We start from the raw sequence: 14,914 nt of genomic DNA on the forward strand, positions 1-14,914 counted from the left end.
TCTCTCCCTGAGTACTCACTCTCGTCATTCAGCAAAGCATGCTCCATAACACGTCTAGCAGCGCTTTCTGGAACACAGGCAGTAGGCAGGCAGTCAGCACATCAGTATACACAGGCACATACAAGGGGAGTTTGTGTGTGGTTGTACAAACAGACAGGTATATTGCATATTAGCACAAGCACAACAAGACAACAAGAGCGTACTACATTAGAGAATGTAGTATTGTGAATCGTGCACATTTGAGTACGTCGTGGGGGGTTTTCATTATCTCACAACATTCTCTTTTACCTGCATCATCACTGTCCCTTCTGGCATTTCTGGAATGACACAAAACAATACAAGAGTTGATCAGTACAGAAATAAACTAACAACTGAATGAGTAAGAAACTAAGAAAATAAAGTGTGTGTGTGTATATATGTGTGAACCTGTGATCTGATTCTGCAGATGCCCCTTCAGGCTGTGCTCTGAGTTGGGTGGAGGTGGGTGAAAGAGGCAGCACTTCCACGAGGGACCGCGGCTCCACCAAGCAGCGGGCGGACAAAGAGAAACGCTCAAACTCAGACGGAGAGATCAGGTAGAAGCCTGAGGAGTGTGTGTGTGCATGAGGGGGGGGTGTTCATGGGTAAAAAAACGAAAAGACAAGTACGTTCAGAGGAGGTCAGTACCAGAGAAAGCACTTAACACAATGGGTGTACTATAGCAATGGGTGGTTTAATGGGGGAAAATTACAGAGTCTGCACTAGGGGTGGGTCCCGAACCAAGCAGGTACCGAACAGAACATGCATGGGTACCCATTACAATAATTCAATTTCAGTTCTAACTATCGGTTCCTACAGACGTGTGCAGTAACGCGCTAATTATTTATTTAACAGAAAAATCCGGTGAAACACTGTTGTAAGGAGTAGAGTAGCTGCGAGCGTCTCTCCCTCTCCCTCTCTCTTTTAACGTTGTTAGCTTGTAAATCAGTCATTTCTGGCGAGAAACACTCATACGTTTCAACAAGTTTAAATTGGGCTTCACACTAAGTGTCCCGGACAAGCCTTTCTTACCCTGTCCGTGCTTGGTGAAAACACAGGAAGCGATGCCGCTGACGTCCTCGCGGCGGATACAAGGGTGCTGCACTTGCATCTTCACCCCCGGCAGCGATATGACGTGGACGTCTCCCTGGTTGGTGAGGACCAGCAGGCCGCTCTCCCCATAGTCCTCCGTCCGACTGCTGCCAAACCAGGCCACGCCCACTCGCCGCACGCGGGAGCCATCGATGGCAGTCAGCTTCAGCTTCATCTTGGCACTGACTTTCGGCAAAGTGAACACCTAGACACACACACACACACACACACACACACACACAAGGAAATAGGGTCAGATTTCAGGGGCCAACTCCACTTGGGGCGTTGAAGAGGCTACAACCTTTTTTCTCCTCCCATGTTCAGCTTTTGGTGTATGTAGCCCAATTCTTGTCCCAACACAAACATTAAACGCCATTTACAATGAATGGACAATTATGTTTGTGTAAATACAAACGTTGCATAACACAAACATTGATGACGAAGGTGAGGATGCAAATTGTGATTGGCTGGAATGAGTGGATGTATGATTATGTACGATAAGAGCACCCCTCACTTCACACGGGACTGATTTTTATTAATGCAATTTGACAATTTACATCCTTGTTTATTGCCATACTTTGTTTTGCGATTGGCACAATTACTGTATGTACTAATTATTGCATTTCTTATTTTGTTCTGTGACGATATTGTTTCTATTATTATTCTCTTTTCAGAGTACCTCTGAACCATAGGAACAATGGTTCCTCACCCGGGTCATGCATGAATTGTGGTTCTGCTGCTTTGTGTGTGCGCATGTTAACACTTTATTAAATTCTTCAAAATAAAGGCCGGGAGATGGTAGATTTTACTCTGAAAAGCCCCGCCTTCTGTTCCCCCCAAAAAACCGGGAGGCATAATCTTCCCTTCTTACCTCATGCTGGAACACCTAAAGTCTCTCTAGAAGCATATATATTCCAAACGAGATACATGCTGAAGTCAGAAATGAAGACAGAACATTGCACTTTGGGGACCAACGAGAGCTCTCTAGATTTAGAGTTATGAGCCATTCTAATCAGGCCGTAAACAAGGAAGTGAATGGCAGTGCGCATGTACGAAACCAAAATGAGTACATTCAAGAAGGAGAGGCCAAAAAAACCATTTGTTTTAGCCCCCCCTAGGACGTGTATACACGTCCTTGGCACCCTATGGAAGGCTTAGAAAGGACGTGTATACAACAGGGGTAATCCTTAAGTATTCCTTACCTTGAACTGCTCCTCGGATATAACCAGTAGATGGTGGGAGCCCTGCATGTCGGGCGAGCGGGCCAGGTCGTGGGCCACCTCCAGGGGTTCAGGGAGAGGAGAGCCATGGCCATCCATCACAACAATACAGACCACCGGGGCACGGTGCATTAGCTGGATTTCCTTGGCTGAAAAGACGGGAGGGGGGGGGAGAGAGAGAGAGAGAGAGAGAGAGAGAGAGGGAGAAAGCGAGAGGAAATGAGAGGAAGAAAGGACAGGAAGCAAGGGGAAAGGGTGTAAGATTTAGATGTAATCAAGTATGTTCTTTATTTTTTATCAAAAGGCCAATTGTTAACCCATTAAGACCACTGGGCTGATTCTATGAATGCCTTTTGAATCAGTTTTCTCACACTTCCTTTTTTTTTTTTTTATCTAAAATAGCAAACGCTAAAATCTAAAATGACACAGATGCTTTCCCAGTTTTAATGGGCTAAAGCTGGCAAACACGTTGTATGACGACGTGCCAACTACTCCCCACAGTTTAGGTCTGCATGTTCTCACCGGGGTGTGCACTGATAGGGTCATCTGCTCGACGTTCCACAGGTGGAAGCCGGAGCATGTAGGCAAACACACAGCCGCCGTTGGTCCCTGCCCACAGGGAGGGTGTGTTGTGGTTGCCTGGGGGGGAAGAGGGAAACATCAGGGTAATGTCCCTCAATGCATCCAGATATCAATAACTTACATTTGCCAATTTTACCACATGAACCCTGGCGTCCCTGTTCTGGGGCGAGGTGAAAATACAAAATGGCAGATCTACAATCTTACAGCGTGCTGTGACACAAAATGCTACCAGTTGTGTGTTTTTTTTCTCGTTGTGGGATACTGAGATGTTGAAACAAGCGACCAGAAAACAAGCCCAAAAGAAGCAACCAGTTTCACTACTTGAGCCCTATTACATCAGGTATTTAAAACAATCGTGAAAGCAAGCCCAAATAAGCAACTACAATTCAGAAACAAGCCCAATAAGGCAACGCGCAACTATGAATAAGCTATTTTACAGGTAAACTAGCCCAAAGTCACTTAATAAGCGGAACTGGCAAAACTGCAAACCAGCACTACAGGCTTAACCTGACGCTGCCAGATGAGGGCGGTATTGCGGAAACATATTCCCCAACACAACACTCATCTGGGATCTCTGACAGAGTTGAGCCCTGAGTCAGATCTGCTTCGCACCGAACCAATCAGCGTGAGCTAAAGGCGGGATGCGGATGTGACGGTATATAGACACGTCGATATGATTGGTTGTGTTTGCACGCCCACACGGTGATAGACAGACGCTCCCATCCAATCATCTACCATGTATCTTGAAAAAAAGGAACAGCCCCGTCATCGAATTTGCTTCCGCGATCCCAGATCCAAATAAGCTGTGAAACAAATTTGTGTAGCAAGCTTTTTGGATCTGGCAGCGTCAGGTTACTACAGGCTACCTTGCATGGGCAAAAAGGCCGACTGCAGTTGGTCCATTTTATTTATTACGTGCGTCAAATATGTTTAGATTGTATAAACTGTACTGACGTGCCACTTAATTTTTTGTTATGATTTGAGATGTAGTTATAACTGTATGAGTTTTACACAATATCATCAATCGAAGTAGGCTAATACCACTGCCGAATCCACAAGCTCGTCTGAAAAGCAGGGCTGGACTGGGTCAAAGGGCTAACATTTGGCCCAAAAACATATTAAAGCAATGGCGGCGGCCCATTCTTTGGGCGGCCCATTGCCCACTGGACATAACGTCAGTCCAGGCCTGATAATCACAGACGAGTTTGCAAAGGAGTGCTTCGAAACGCTGATGTCATGTTGTCCTGTTAAACTTCCAATGTGATATATCCATGCCGATCGTGTTTACATTTACAACTCAATGTGCCGGCGGAAGTTGTTCTTTCAAGAGTGGACGAGCAGAGGAGGAAAAGCCTTCTTGCTCTTTGCTGCCTCCAGGTGGGCAGGGTGTCCTCTACGCAAGGTACTCAACGCAACATTATGGTTGCGTTGGCTTGGGATCAGATCTCAACCCGACGGAACGAGACAGATCACGTCACTGACGTAAACGCAAGGGAGAGATTTCTCTCACCCTCCGTTGCCTATGTATTCTTGCGTCGATTACGTTCGACTCTGCAAGGCACTTAAGTGGTTAGTTAACACATCTGGCAGAAATCCTCTTCAGACATTTAGGCGTGATAAAAAAGTCTAACCTTAATAAAATAATACATTATTTATAGATAATGTTACATTTAAACAAATTTCAAAGTGCTACAATACAACGTAAAATATTTGCAAACACTACAAAAAGACCTCAATGACGAAGTGGGGGGGTTGTGAAACGTAAACTCACTGTCCGAGAGGAATGTGTCTGCAAAGTATAGTGTGCGCACGAGGCCGGTGAAGGAGTCGTCCGAGGAGCGTGCCTCTATCTTCCTCTGGACAGGAGCCAGCTCCATCTCTGCTAGCTCAGCTTCTAGGCGTGCGTTGGCTTCCTGGAGCTACACAGAAATGGCATAAAGTCAGAGGGAGGAGAAAGAAATCAGAGAGAGCGGTTTTCTAGAATTTAAAAAATGCTTTTTTTGGGAATGTTTTTTGAAAATGTTTTGAAACAATAAAAATAAATGTAGTAGGATACAAAGAAATAAGGAAAATGTTTCCACGACCCATAACGTCCCGAACCACTGTTGGGAACCAGTGCACTAGATTGGCTATTTTTCGGTGCACGACATGCTTCTCAAATGACAAACTAAATGGGGACCGCATGTAATTCCGACGGAGCATAAGTGGTGGAGACTCAGAACGTTTACCTTTGCGGCATTGTTGACGTGGTGTTTCCTTAGGGACACTCTGCTGCGACGGATCCGCCTGAAGGACTGCCGGAGAGACTTCTTAATGCTCTTCACCCTGGACAGAGGACCCTCCATGGCCAGCTGGTCACTGGGGTTCAGCGTGCACCTACGGAAGAGGCAGGGCATTAGTCATATCAAGGACCCCCACAGTTTGATATGCATTAGGCCATCGTTTCTCAAAGTGGAGTCCGGGGATCCCCAGAGATGGTCAAGTACAGTAACAGTGCAAGTACAGTACAGTACAGTACAGTACAGTACAGTACAGTACAGTACAGTACAGCAGATGGACCCCCGGTGTTGAGAATCAGGGTAGGGGTATGTTGAACATAATCCCAAATTATTTTGAATTTAGTTCTCTTTTTTTTCCTCGTCAACAATATATTTATTGAATTTTTTCATTTCAAGGTGTAAAAAGATGTCTTTGTTGCTTATTACGCTGTAATGGCCTGTGTGATTGTATTGAGCCCGATGGACAGGGAGATTTGTTGTACAATGTTCTGGTTATTAACCTCTTGTGTGATGGTGAGAAGATGAGGGCATTGTGCAACAGCTGAACAGATTAAGTGTCTGAATCAACTACCTAGTATCACAATTGCATAATTGTGATGTGTACAATGTCAAACTTCCATTCTTTTTTATTCATTGCACAATGTACATGCCTACTATAAATGTAGCTTCCATTTTAGTTTCAACCCAAACTGTGTCACGTCTCAAGGTGAAACACTTTTATTGTCACTCATTGTCACTATCATAAGTCATTATGGATAAGTGTCCATCCCCAATAGCTGTCTAAGTGGTTAACTTATACTGGGTTGCCAATTTCAATCAGAAGAGAGCGTGCCCATTTATCAGCTTAAATTCTAGTGCTCCAGTTCCAACTGAACACTCTATAGAAGCATATATAACTATTTAACACTTCTTTTAGCAATAAATATTACGTACTGCCTTTACAAAATGATGAGAAGTAAACATGGCTACTTCTTCGTGCAGGCAGATATGCATGGCATGCATAAGCAGGTTCAGGAATACAAACATGTATTCTTGAACATTTCCTGTATATATTGTTATCTTCCTCAAACAAAGAGCAACTCAAATACAAGATAATCTCTGACTCACATACCCACACCCTTGGATTTTTGAGAGGCGCCAGCCCCTCCTATACACAGGTTTAATGTTTGTCTTTAGTTCAATGTTTGACAATGAAGGGAAAATTTACGTCATAATGTGCCTCATTACGTCATATTGTTTGTGTTGGCACCGTTTATTTTACATCGCCATCACATCAACATGAGTTAGACTTTAATATATTAGCGCCCCTCACTTCACACAGGTGTGATTTTTATTATCCCTGGCAGATGTTCAACTGATTTACATTGACTACATTCATTTTCCACCCTTTATCATCCCAACTGCATGGCCTTAACCTTTACCCAAACCAATACAATTCAAACATTAAATGCTTCACCTCCCAATGTATGAATGAATGGACCATTTTAAGCGCTTTGAGTAGGCACATAGTGCATAGAAAAGCGCTATAAAAAGGCAATCCAATAAGTAGTAACCCTAAATACGCCTCTTGACGACCACAAATGACCTGTGATTGTCCTCCTCTTTCTATCCTTATAGGCACACACGGTTCCTTACTTGACAAAGACGTTGTTCTTCTGCTGGTAGTCATACAGTCCAAATCCGTGGCTGGTGCCAAAGGCGACTAACTTCCACTCGGAGTGCAGTGTGAGGGCAGTGACCACGGCAGGAGGCTGACACTGGACCAGAGCAAAGGGCTGGAAGCCTGGAGGAAACATCACAGGCTCTTCTCGTACGTCCAGACGAGTGTGGCCCTGAACCGGGGAAGGTAAACACCCTGGTACTACAGCATAGATGAGTAGCGACTATAGCTACGCTCTATATTGATCAGATGACAGATGTCTGCCTGGCACAGTTAGTGCTTACCTTCCAGCGGAATCCCTCCTGGCCCTGCAGCAGGTCCACTACTTTAGCCTCCACCGTCTGCTCTGCTGCCTCATCATTCAGCTCCAGCACCAGGATCTGAACCACGCCACACAGACAACATTAACCGACATGAACCCTAGTGTCGCAATTCTAGGTGAACATTCAGAGAAAATGGGCAAGCATTCAGGCAACGTAGCAGATCGACAAGCTCACAAAGCATTGCGGCACGTTGTGAGCTTGTAGATTGTTGTGGAATCACTGGTGAATGTGTGTGTGTGTGTGTGTTTTAAATGGTTAATATTTGAATTAATCTACAAGAAAAAATAAAGTCATGGCTCAGTGAGCAAATACACGATAGCAGCCATATCGAGTGCAAAAGCCTGGTTGCAGTTTAATGACAGATAAAGACAAATGACAGGCACTGGAGATTTCTGCCATGATAAAATCCAGCCATCAGATGAGATCGGTTTCTGTTAAAAGATGTTTCAGGGTGTTCTTTTACCTGTCCGGCAGTGCCCGCCACAGTCAGGTAACCACTGTATTTACACAGGTGGATCTTTTGTACACCCAGCCTTGGGTCATCGCTGTAGGGATCAAAACAGCCTACCTGAAAGAAAGGAAAGGAAGGATAAGGGAAAATAGGTAGATTTGTGCCAAGGATATTGTAGTCAATAAAAAGTAACATGCTTGTCATAATTGTACGTGACATTTCCCCTGGGAAGTTGTCCTTTATCCATGATATTTATTGTCCCCTTTTGTTATGTCATTAGACTCATCACAACATCTTTGTGTGTGGACACGTGAATGCAGACGTACCTTCCTGAACGGAGGCCATTCTCCTTCAGTACCCTGGTTCATGTTATCATTGGGGTCGGCATCCGTGTGGAACACGCTGGCTGTGCTCAACTTATACATGGGATAGAGACACACCCCTGATGCATCCCAGAAGCGCACAGTCCCGTCCTCATGCCTACGGGCAAAAATACACCATTGCTAATATATCCAAAAGATTGCTAATATATCCAAAAGATCAACATAACACCACCGAGGCGGTGCGGACAGCGCAGCACCACACCGGAGGTGAGCTTTTCTCCCTCCGTGGACATACAGTATATGACAAGCTTACCATCAAAGACACCAACCACCCCAGCTACAATCTGATCACACCGTTACCAGCAGGCAGCCGATAATGTGGCATCAAAAGCTGAACAAATAGACTAAGGGACAGCCAGGCCACCAGGCTGCTGAATAGCCACTGAACCCTGTCACCATGTGAGTGCAGTCTTGCATGCTGCTCCCATTATACTGGTACAATAACTTATCTTACACTGAATATATTTGATCTGTTGCAATTTGCTGATAGTTGTTCCGATATTCAATATTTTACTTCCGAACAGTAGGCAGTTTGCACAAAAACATATTTCACCCACTTACACCTTGTGATTAGACAATGAAGTCAAGTAGATTAAGAGTTGAGTTGCTCAACAACAGAGATGTAAAATATCTCCAAAGTGACTTTAAACTGACCCAGTGAGTAGCAGGTCTCTCTGCGGGGGGTCTGGTGCCAGGTTCTGGCCTCCCGTGACAGGCCACGGCTGCAGGGAAGGAAACCACACAAAGGGAAATGAAAGTTTAACAATAATACCACCTTAATGCGGTCAATTGCAACAAAAGATTGAGGCAACATCTATGTTTAGGACGCAACATTCCAATAATACCAACTTAATGCATTCCACTCCATTCCAACAAAAGATTGCGACTACATGCTTCCACTCTTGCTTCCACCACCACAATACCACCATTAAGGATGCTTCATTCCACAGAAGAATGAATAGCTGGGGAGTTTGAGGCCATTCTAGGCCAGTTGTACATTATGTCACGGTCAGTAAGAGAACATTTAATATGCTTCAATCAGAGCTTTATTGATTCGTTTGTACAGAGAAAGTATAATATATAGAGATTTTTTTCTCACTCAAAAAGGTGTTCTTTGGAGTTGAGGGAAATTAGATGGTCCCGCAGAAAATTATATATGTTAGCCATTATCTAATAAAGGCTGTTTGGACAAAATAATTGTATAAATAAAAATACCATGATTTCTATTCACAGCTTAAGTGCTCAAGACGTCTGCACACCCCTTTATAATTACACCCGTAGAGAGCCCAGAACATGTGGGGACGTCTTAGGGTCTTTATTGAGGGGCCTTTTGTCCCCACATGTCTCATTGACAATGAAAGGAGAAATTAGGTCATATGTCCGTCAAATATGAAGTACATTTGTGGCAACACAAACATTAAATGCCATCGACAATGTAATTTACGTAATATGTAGATTAGAAAATCACATAAATTCAGTTGTTCATGAGATGTATAATGATAAGAGCGCCCCTCATTTCACACAGGTGTGATTTTGAAACACACCCGTGTGAAATAGTTAAAATTTCATTAGAATCGTTAAAATCAATCTTTTGACATGCGCGCAGCCGTTCACTTCCTTGTATACGGTCTATTCTCTCTAAATCTATGTCCATAGTTTTGATCAGAACAGCGATGTTCTGTCCTCATTTCTAACTTAACCAAGCATCTCGTTTGGAATATTAACGCTTCTAAAGAGAGATCAGATGGTACAGCGCACGGTATTAATGAAAAATTATACCTCCCGGTTTGGGGCTTTTCAGAGTAAAATCTGCCTCATCTGCCGAGCACTCTAGCACCTTTATTTTGAAGAATTATGGCACACTGGAAGTGATAAGTGAAAGTGCACAAATGAAAAGTAGGTCAACGTCAGCCTACCCTTTTGGAATAGTGTGTGCTCTGCAGCTCTCCGGCTGCGATGACACGTTCCCACAGCTTGAGGGGGATTGCGGAGATGTGGTGAGAGCAGGTGATGGCAGAGCTGTGGAGCGGCACCAGGTAAGGAGTCTGGATGACCGGCCAGCCCTCTGTCAGCAGGTCAATGACCACCAGTTCCTCCTCCACCAGAACCACCAGAGCACTGGGATCACCTAGCAGACAGCAAGGCATGGGGATTCTCTAAAGTCCATTTTGAAAGCAACAATGCACCACAGACACAGTGCAACAACCAGCTCCTACAGTTTGTAAATGTTTGTGGCAGATATTTGTCATTAATTAAATATTCTTGTTCTGTAACAGTTAAGTCTCATCCTTGATTTCTTAACCCATTTTGGGGCGGGAACCCCTTTTGGTGTTAGCATTAAGCTATGCTTTAGCTATTGAAAAATAGCAGATCTACAAGCTAACTTGTAGGTCTGCCATTTTTGAAAAATAGCAGATCTACAAGCTAACTTGTAGGTCTGCCATTTTTTTTAAATCGAAGAACGACTGACATAGAAACATTTTTAGATCTGATCTCAGGTCAGAATGGGTTAAACTACTGTCAGGAGTACACTCGGATCGGGACGTTAGTACGAAAACTGAAAAGTGTCAATCTGAAACTGTTACACAGACAATGAAAGAGTTGCAGAAGTAGGTGACACACAGGGTCAGTTCCTACTTCCTTGTCATACATCTTTTCTTACAGTTTAAGAACTGCTTGCCTGTTATGTTCCATTCCACTAGAGGTCTTCACATGTCTAACTCATTACTGCAGCACAATAAGAGTGGAAAAGGTTACGCTGCGGGTACAATTATGGCAACAACAAAAAAAAAACATTGTCTCGGAAAATATTTTTGGGGTTCATTACGGTTTGGGTCTGTCATTTTGAACCAGTGAAGAGCTCTACATTGTACTTCAGGCTGGATTTTGCCTGTGCCCTACGTCAGCTATGCCATATATATTTTTTAATATACATGCTCCACCTACGGAAAACAAACTTCCATTTGTTTCATCTGTAGATGAGTATACTGTAGATATGTTCTTACCATTGCCAACAAAGTTGCGTATGTTGTCACCGACAACAGACGTGTCAGGCGACCATACAACTATAAACAGTGAGCGTGTCAAAATGCTAACAGCCAAGAGGTATTGCCGTTAGCATTTTGTGACATGTGTCAACATTTGGCTTCTTAAAATATTTGGCAATGATGATAACAGTACACCTGCCAAAAACGTAGCATAAGTACAGTACGTCAGCCATGTTTATGAAAGAAGTCAGTGCGTGGGCTGGTTGTTTGGTTTGGTGTGTAGGGCCCACCTGTGTGCTGCAGCCCGTCTCTGATGACAAAGAAGTCAATGATCCGGGAGGTGAAGTCCAGAGCTACGTGTGTTTTATTGTGGATCACACTGATGCAGTGTCTGTCCCCATAACTGGCCCTTGGCATGCCACCACTGAACAGCAGAAACGGAGGCCTGCACACAGACAGAGGAAGGGGGGGGAATGAAAGTTCAAGTTCAGCTCTATTTGCTGAGGATTAATGTATAACAGGTGGATGTGAAACACAAGTTAAACATTCAGATGTTCATGACACAAATAATCTCAGTTATGACTTTCACTGAGATGGCAGAAACAGAATGGCAATGTCACGAAGGAAGGAAACAAAGAAAATAAAGAAAGAATGAAGGAGTGCACAGAGAGAGCTCACCCTTCTGCTGTAGGTAGCTGAACAATCTTGGAAATGGCCTTACAGGGGAAGTGTCCTGCACAGATTAAATGAAGATGGGTTTATTTGTAAATAGCCTGAAGAAAATTGCTATAATTGCTTTGTGGTGAGGCTTTCATTTTAATCCTCACCGTAAGGGATATCTGATTTCTCTTCTTCATCCTTTGTGTCCTCCCCACCCACTGTCCATCGACAATAGCTGCCGTCGCTATGGGAACTAAGAATATGGCCGCCATCTTCTGTCCACCACACGCTTTCCAGTTGCTGTGGAAACAAACGGCGAGGGTTACGGGGAGAATTTATGACAAACAAACAACTGAAACAAGAGAAAGAATGCAGCTCCTTTCCTCAGCTCACAATCTCAGTTTATACAGTACTGGGTGGTGTTCTTTCATAGCAGGCGTTTCTTTAAAAAAAAAAAAAGGAAAAAAAAGTCTTGCAAGAGTGGCACATTAGTTTTGTTGGCTTGACTGCAGAGTAATGTACCTGTGTAGCTGGTATGTGCTGGACAGCACACTGTCTCTCCAGGTCCCAGATGACTATGAGACCTCGTCCGTAGCCAATAATAACCTGGTTTGGATCGACTGGGTTCTCCTGCAAGGACTCTACGTGTTCCAGGTTCCTCCGGCCTATATAGTCCTCCGGTACACTGAAGGACAGAAGGTAGAGCGAGCGGAGGAGAAAATAGGGAGGGAGCCAGGGAAACAAAGAGATTGCAGTTAAAATGTCATTATTGATCTGCAGTGGCCTAGAGCAAGGGTGAATGTGTGACCAAGTGTGTATAGCAGTGATGTAGTGTTGGTGGCAGGTTTTATTTCCTATTATGTAGGAGTGGGGCTTTTAAGGCACTGTCAAAATTAGTTTACATTTGTTTAACCATTTCATTATTAGGCATTCTATTTTTAATATTATTCCTATAATTATATGCACACACACCCCTTGTAGATCGGCTATTTTTGGTGAGCAGTTTTGTTGTAGAGACTGGGGGAAGAATTCAGTCCACATATAGCAGGGGTTTAACTGATTGTGAACCATCACCCTGACTTAGAATCAACCTGGGGACCACCGTTTTGTTGGGTGGGGATATGAGCTAAGATTAGTGCTTTTGTAACACTTGTATATATTTGGATATGCATCCCATGTGTATACATCCCACTGTTTCTCAACTAATGGTCCATTGACCACTAATAATTGTCTCCACCAGGCCGAAGGCATGGGGAGTGAGTATGTTTTGCACCATGCATCCGTCCGCCCGTCTGTGTAAAGCTAATCTCTGGCACAGTTAACCTGGTCGATGCCAAATTTTGCACACACTCCCTGGATGCCAAAAATCCTGCCTCAAATCATCCAATAATCATCAAAGGCATAAGAAGAAATGGCACCCTTTTCACATTGACCTATTATAGCGCCACCAGGAGGCCACAACGTGACCTGGCCTGGTGGAGACGGGCACTTTTTCTAGTTTCCTAATAATAATGACTCAGACAATTCTGTGCACTTCCCTTGAGATTCTAACTCCCTTTTTCTGTTGAATTTCTTAACCTCCACTTGTCAGTAAATGACTACATCTGACGGTCATCATAGGTCCCCAGGTCATTCACTTCACTTATTCTCAACTAGTGGAAAACAAAAATCGAAAAATCCTATATTACTAAATGCATGGTCAGGGACCACATGTAATACCTTCACAGACAACCAGTGGACCTGTTGAAAACCCCTGACGTATAGAGCCAACTCGGGTCCAGTTTACTATGCACTTCAAATGTTTTTTTAAGTGCATAGGCGTGGGTCTATCTATGGCGCGATTGACACCGACCTGTTGGCGACTTGGTCCAGGCTGATGTTTCTCTCCTCCAGCTCTCTAAAGCCTGGGACCTCAACCACAAAGACATGGCCTCCTTCCGTCCCCAGCAGTAGCAGCTCTCCTGAGGAGTGAGCCAGCACCGCTGTGACACGGGTGACACTGGGGGGAGCACTGAGTTGGAGAGATAAAAGAGATCATGAGGTTGGTTAGCCAGAGGTACATTAGAAGAGAACAAGGTCATGGGTCATTCATGGTCAATCTTCTATTGCACTGGTTCTCTAGGTGGGGTCTGGGGACACCCAGCAGGATAGGAACCAAATAGACCTTTTGCGGACCTGTAACTCAGATTACATTTATACTCCGATTTAAAATCAACTTGATTTACTGTGTAGATGGGATTCACAAATATATCAAAATGGGGGTCTGTCTATGGCCTGATGCAAACCAAACTCTACAGAAGACAGAGCTATACAGTGTATTGAGTGTGTATACAGAGGACTAAGTGTGCATGTGAGTTTGTGTGTTACCCAGGAGGTCCAGTTAGCGTGAAGCGTCCGATCTCCAGTAGTTCAGACAATCCTTTGTGAGCTCTCAGAGTCCACATGTGGAGACTGTTGTCATCCAGCAGAGTCACCAGTTCAACCTGAAGTCATCATATAAACAACGTCACCAGGACAACCAGCTTAGTGTGTGTGTGTGAGAGTGTGAGAGTGTGTGTGTGTGTGTGTGTGTGTGTGTGTGTGTGTGTGTGTGTGTGGCTGGTAAAAATATGACTGTCCTTTTGGGCTCGTTTACAAAATCCCTTTCTTCCATTGTATCATTGGGGGATTTGATGAGTTAAATTCAAGAAAGTTAGTGTAATCAACTCATAATGAAGACGACCAGCAAAATTCCCTATGTGGTTATTATACATACAGCTTTGCTGCTGTGGAGAAACGCATAGGCTAAAGATGAACTCGTGAGATTTCTATTTTTTTTACATATATTTTACATACATTAAATCACTTCTTGGCTCCCGGCAGCCAATCCATAATAAATCATAACGATTATGCACTAGGTAACTACTTTATGAATTTTGGCATGGTATTAGGCTTTTGGCAAAAGGTTTTCAAAAACCATCGCAAACTAATTTGGCTCGTGGTCGGTTTGCAATGAAACGTGAAGTATTTTAAGCTCCCGGACACCATCTTCAAAGCGATGCCTTTCTATTTGTTCGTACAAATTGAGTATGTTATTTAGCACACCATCGGTTTCAACCATATACTTACTGACATATCTAATATTTGAGTCTGTGCAAACAGACCACTAGGGGGGCGCGCACCCAAATAGTTTACACATATTTTTGAAAACCCTATACCCATACCTAACACCACAACAAAATGCAACAACTAGTTACCAAAAGCTTCCAAAACAGCTAAA

General features: G+C 43.8%; 1 protein-coding gene across 2 annotated transcripts in view; it reads right to left on the reverse strand.

The window, feature by feature from the left end:
- llgl2 (LLGL scribble cell polarity complex component 2) overlaps positions 1–14,914 on the reverse strand; it is a 32,354-nt gene that overhangs the window by 2,911 nt on the left and 14,529 nt on the right. The window contains exons 5-24 of one of the 2 annotated variants that reach the window (XM_080789736.1): positions 14,023–14,138; positions 13,508–13,666; positions 12,178–12,340; positions 11,823–11,955; positions 11,674–11,728; positions 11,286–11,440; positions 9,925–10,136; positions 8,663–8,730; positions 7,952–8,105; positions 7,638–7,742; positions 7,136–7,231; positions 6,827–7,023; positions 5,141–5,288; positions 4,684–4,831; positions 2,853–2,969; positions 2,313–2,479; positions 1,051–1,315; positions 427–583; positions 289–317; positions 20–67 (exon numbers count right to left, since the gene is read on the reverse strand). In XM_080789736.1, the coding sequence (XP_080645862.1) occupies positions 20–67; positions 289–317; positions 427–583; positions 1,051–1,315; positions 2,313–2,479; positions 2,853–2,969; positions 4,684–4,831; positions 5,141–5,288; positions 6,827–7,023; positions 7,136–7,231; positions 7,638–7,742; positions 7,952–8,105; positions 8,663–8,730; positions 9,925–10,136; positions 11,286–11,440; positions 11,674–11,728; positions 11,823–11,955; positions 12,178–12,340; positions 13,508–13,666; positions 14,023–14,138 (2,692 nt within the window). The remainder of the gene's footprint in view (positions 1–19; positions 68–288; positions 318–426; positions 584–1,050; positions 1,316–2,312; positions 2,480–2,852; positions 2,970–4,683; positions 4,832–5,140; positions 5,289–6,826; positions 7,024–7,135; positions 7,232–7,637; positions 7,743–7,951; positions 8,106–8,662; positions 8,731–9,924; positions 10,137–11,285; positions 11,441–11,673; positions 11,729–11,822; positions 11,956–12,177; positions 12,341–13,507; positions 13,667–14,022; positions 14,139–14,914) is intronic. The other variant, XM_080789737.1, reaches the window with a different exon arrangement.

Source organism: Protomyctophum bolini, assembly GCF_963924005.1.
Source record: "Protomyctophum bolini genome assembly, chromosome: 18".
Classification (NCBI taxonomy): domain Eukaryota; kingdom Metazoa; phylum Chordata; class Actinopteri; order Myctophiformes; family Myctophidae; genus Protomyctophum; species Protomyctophum bolini.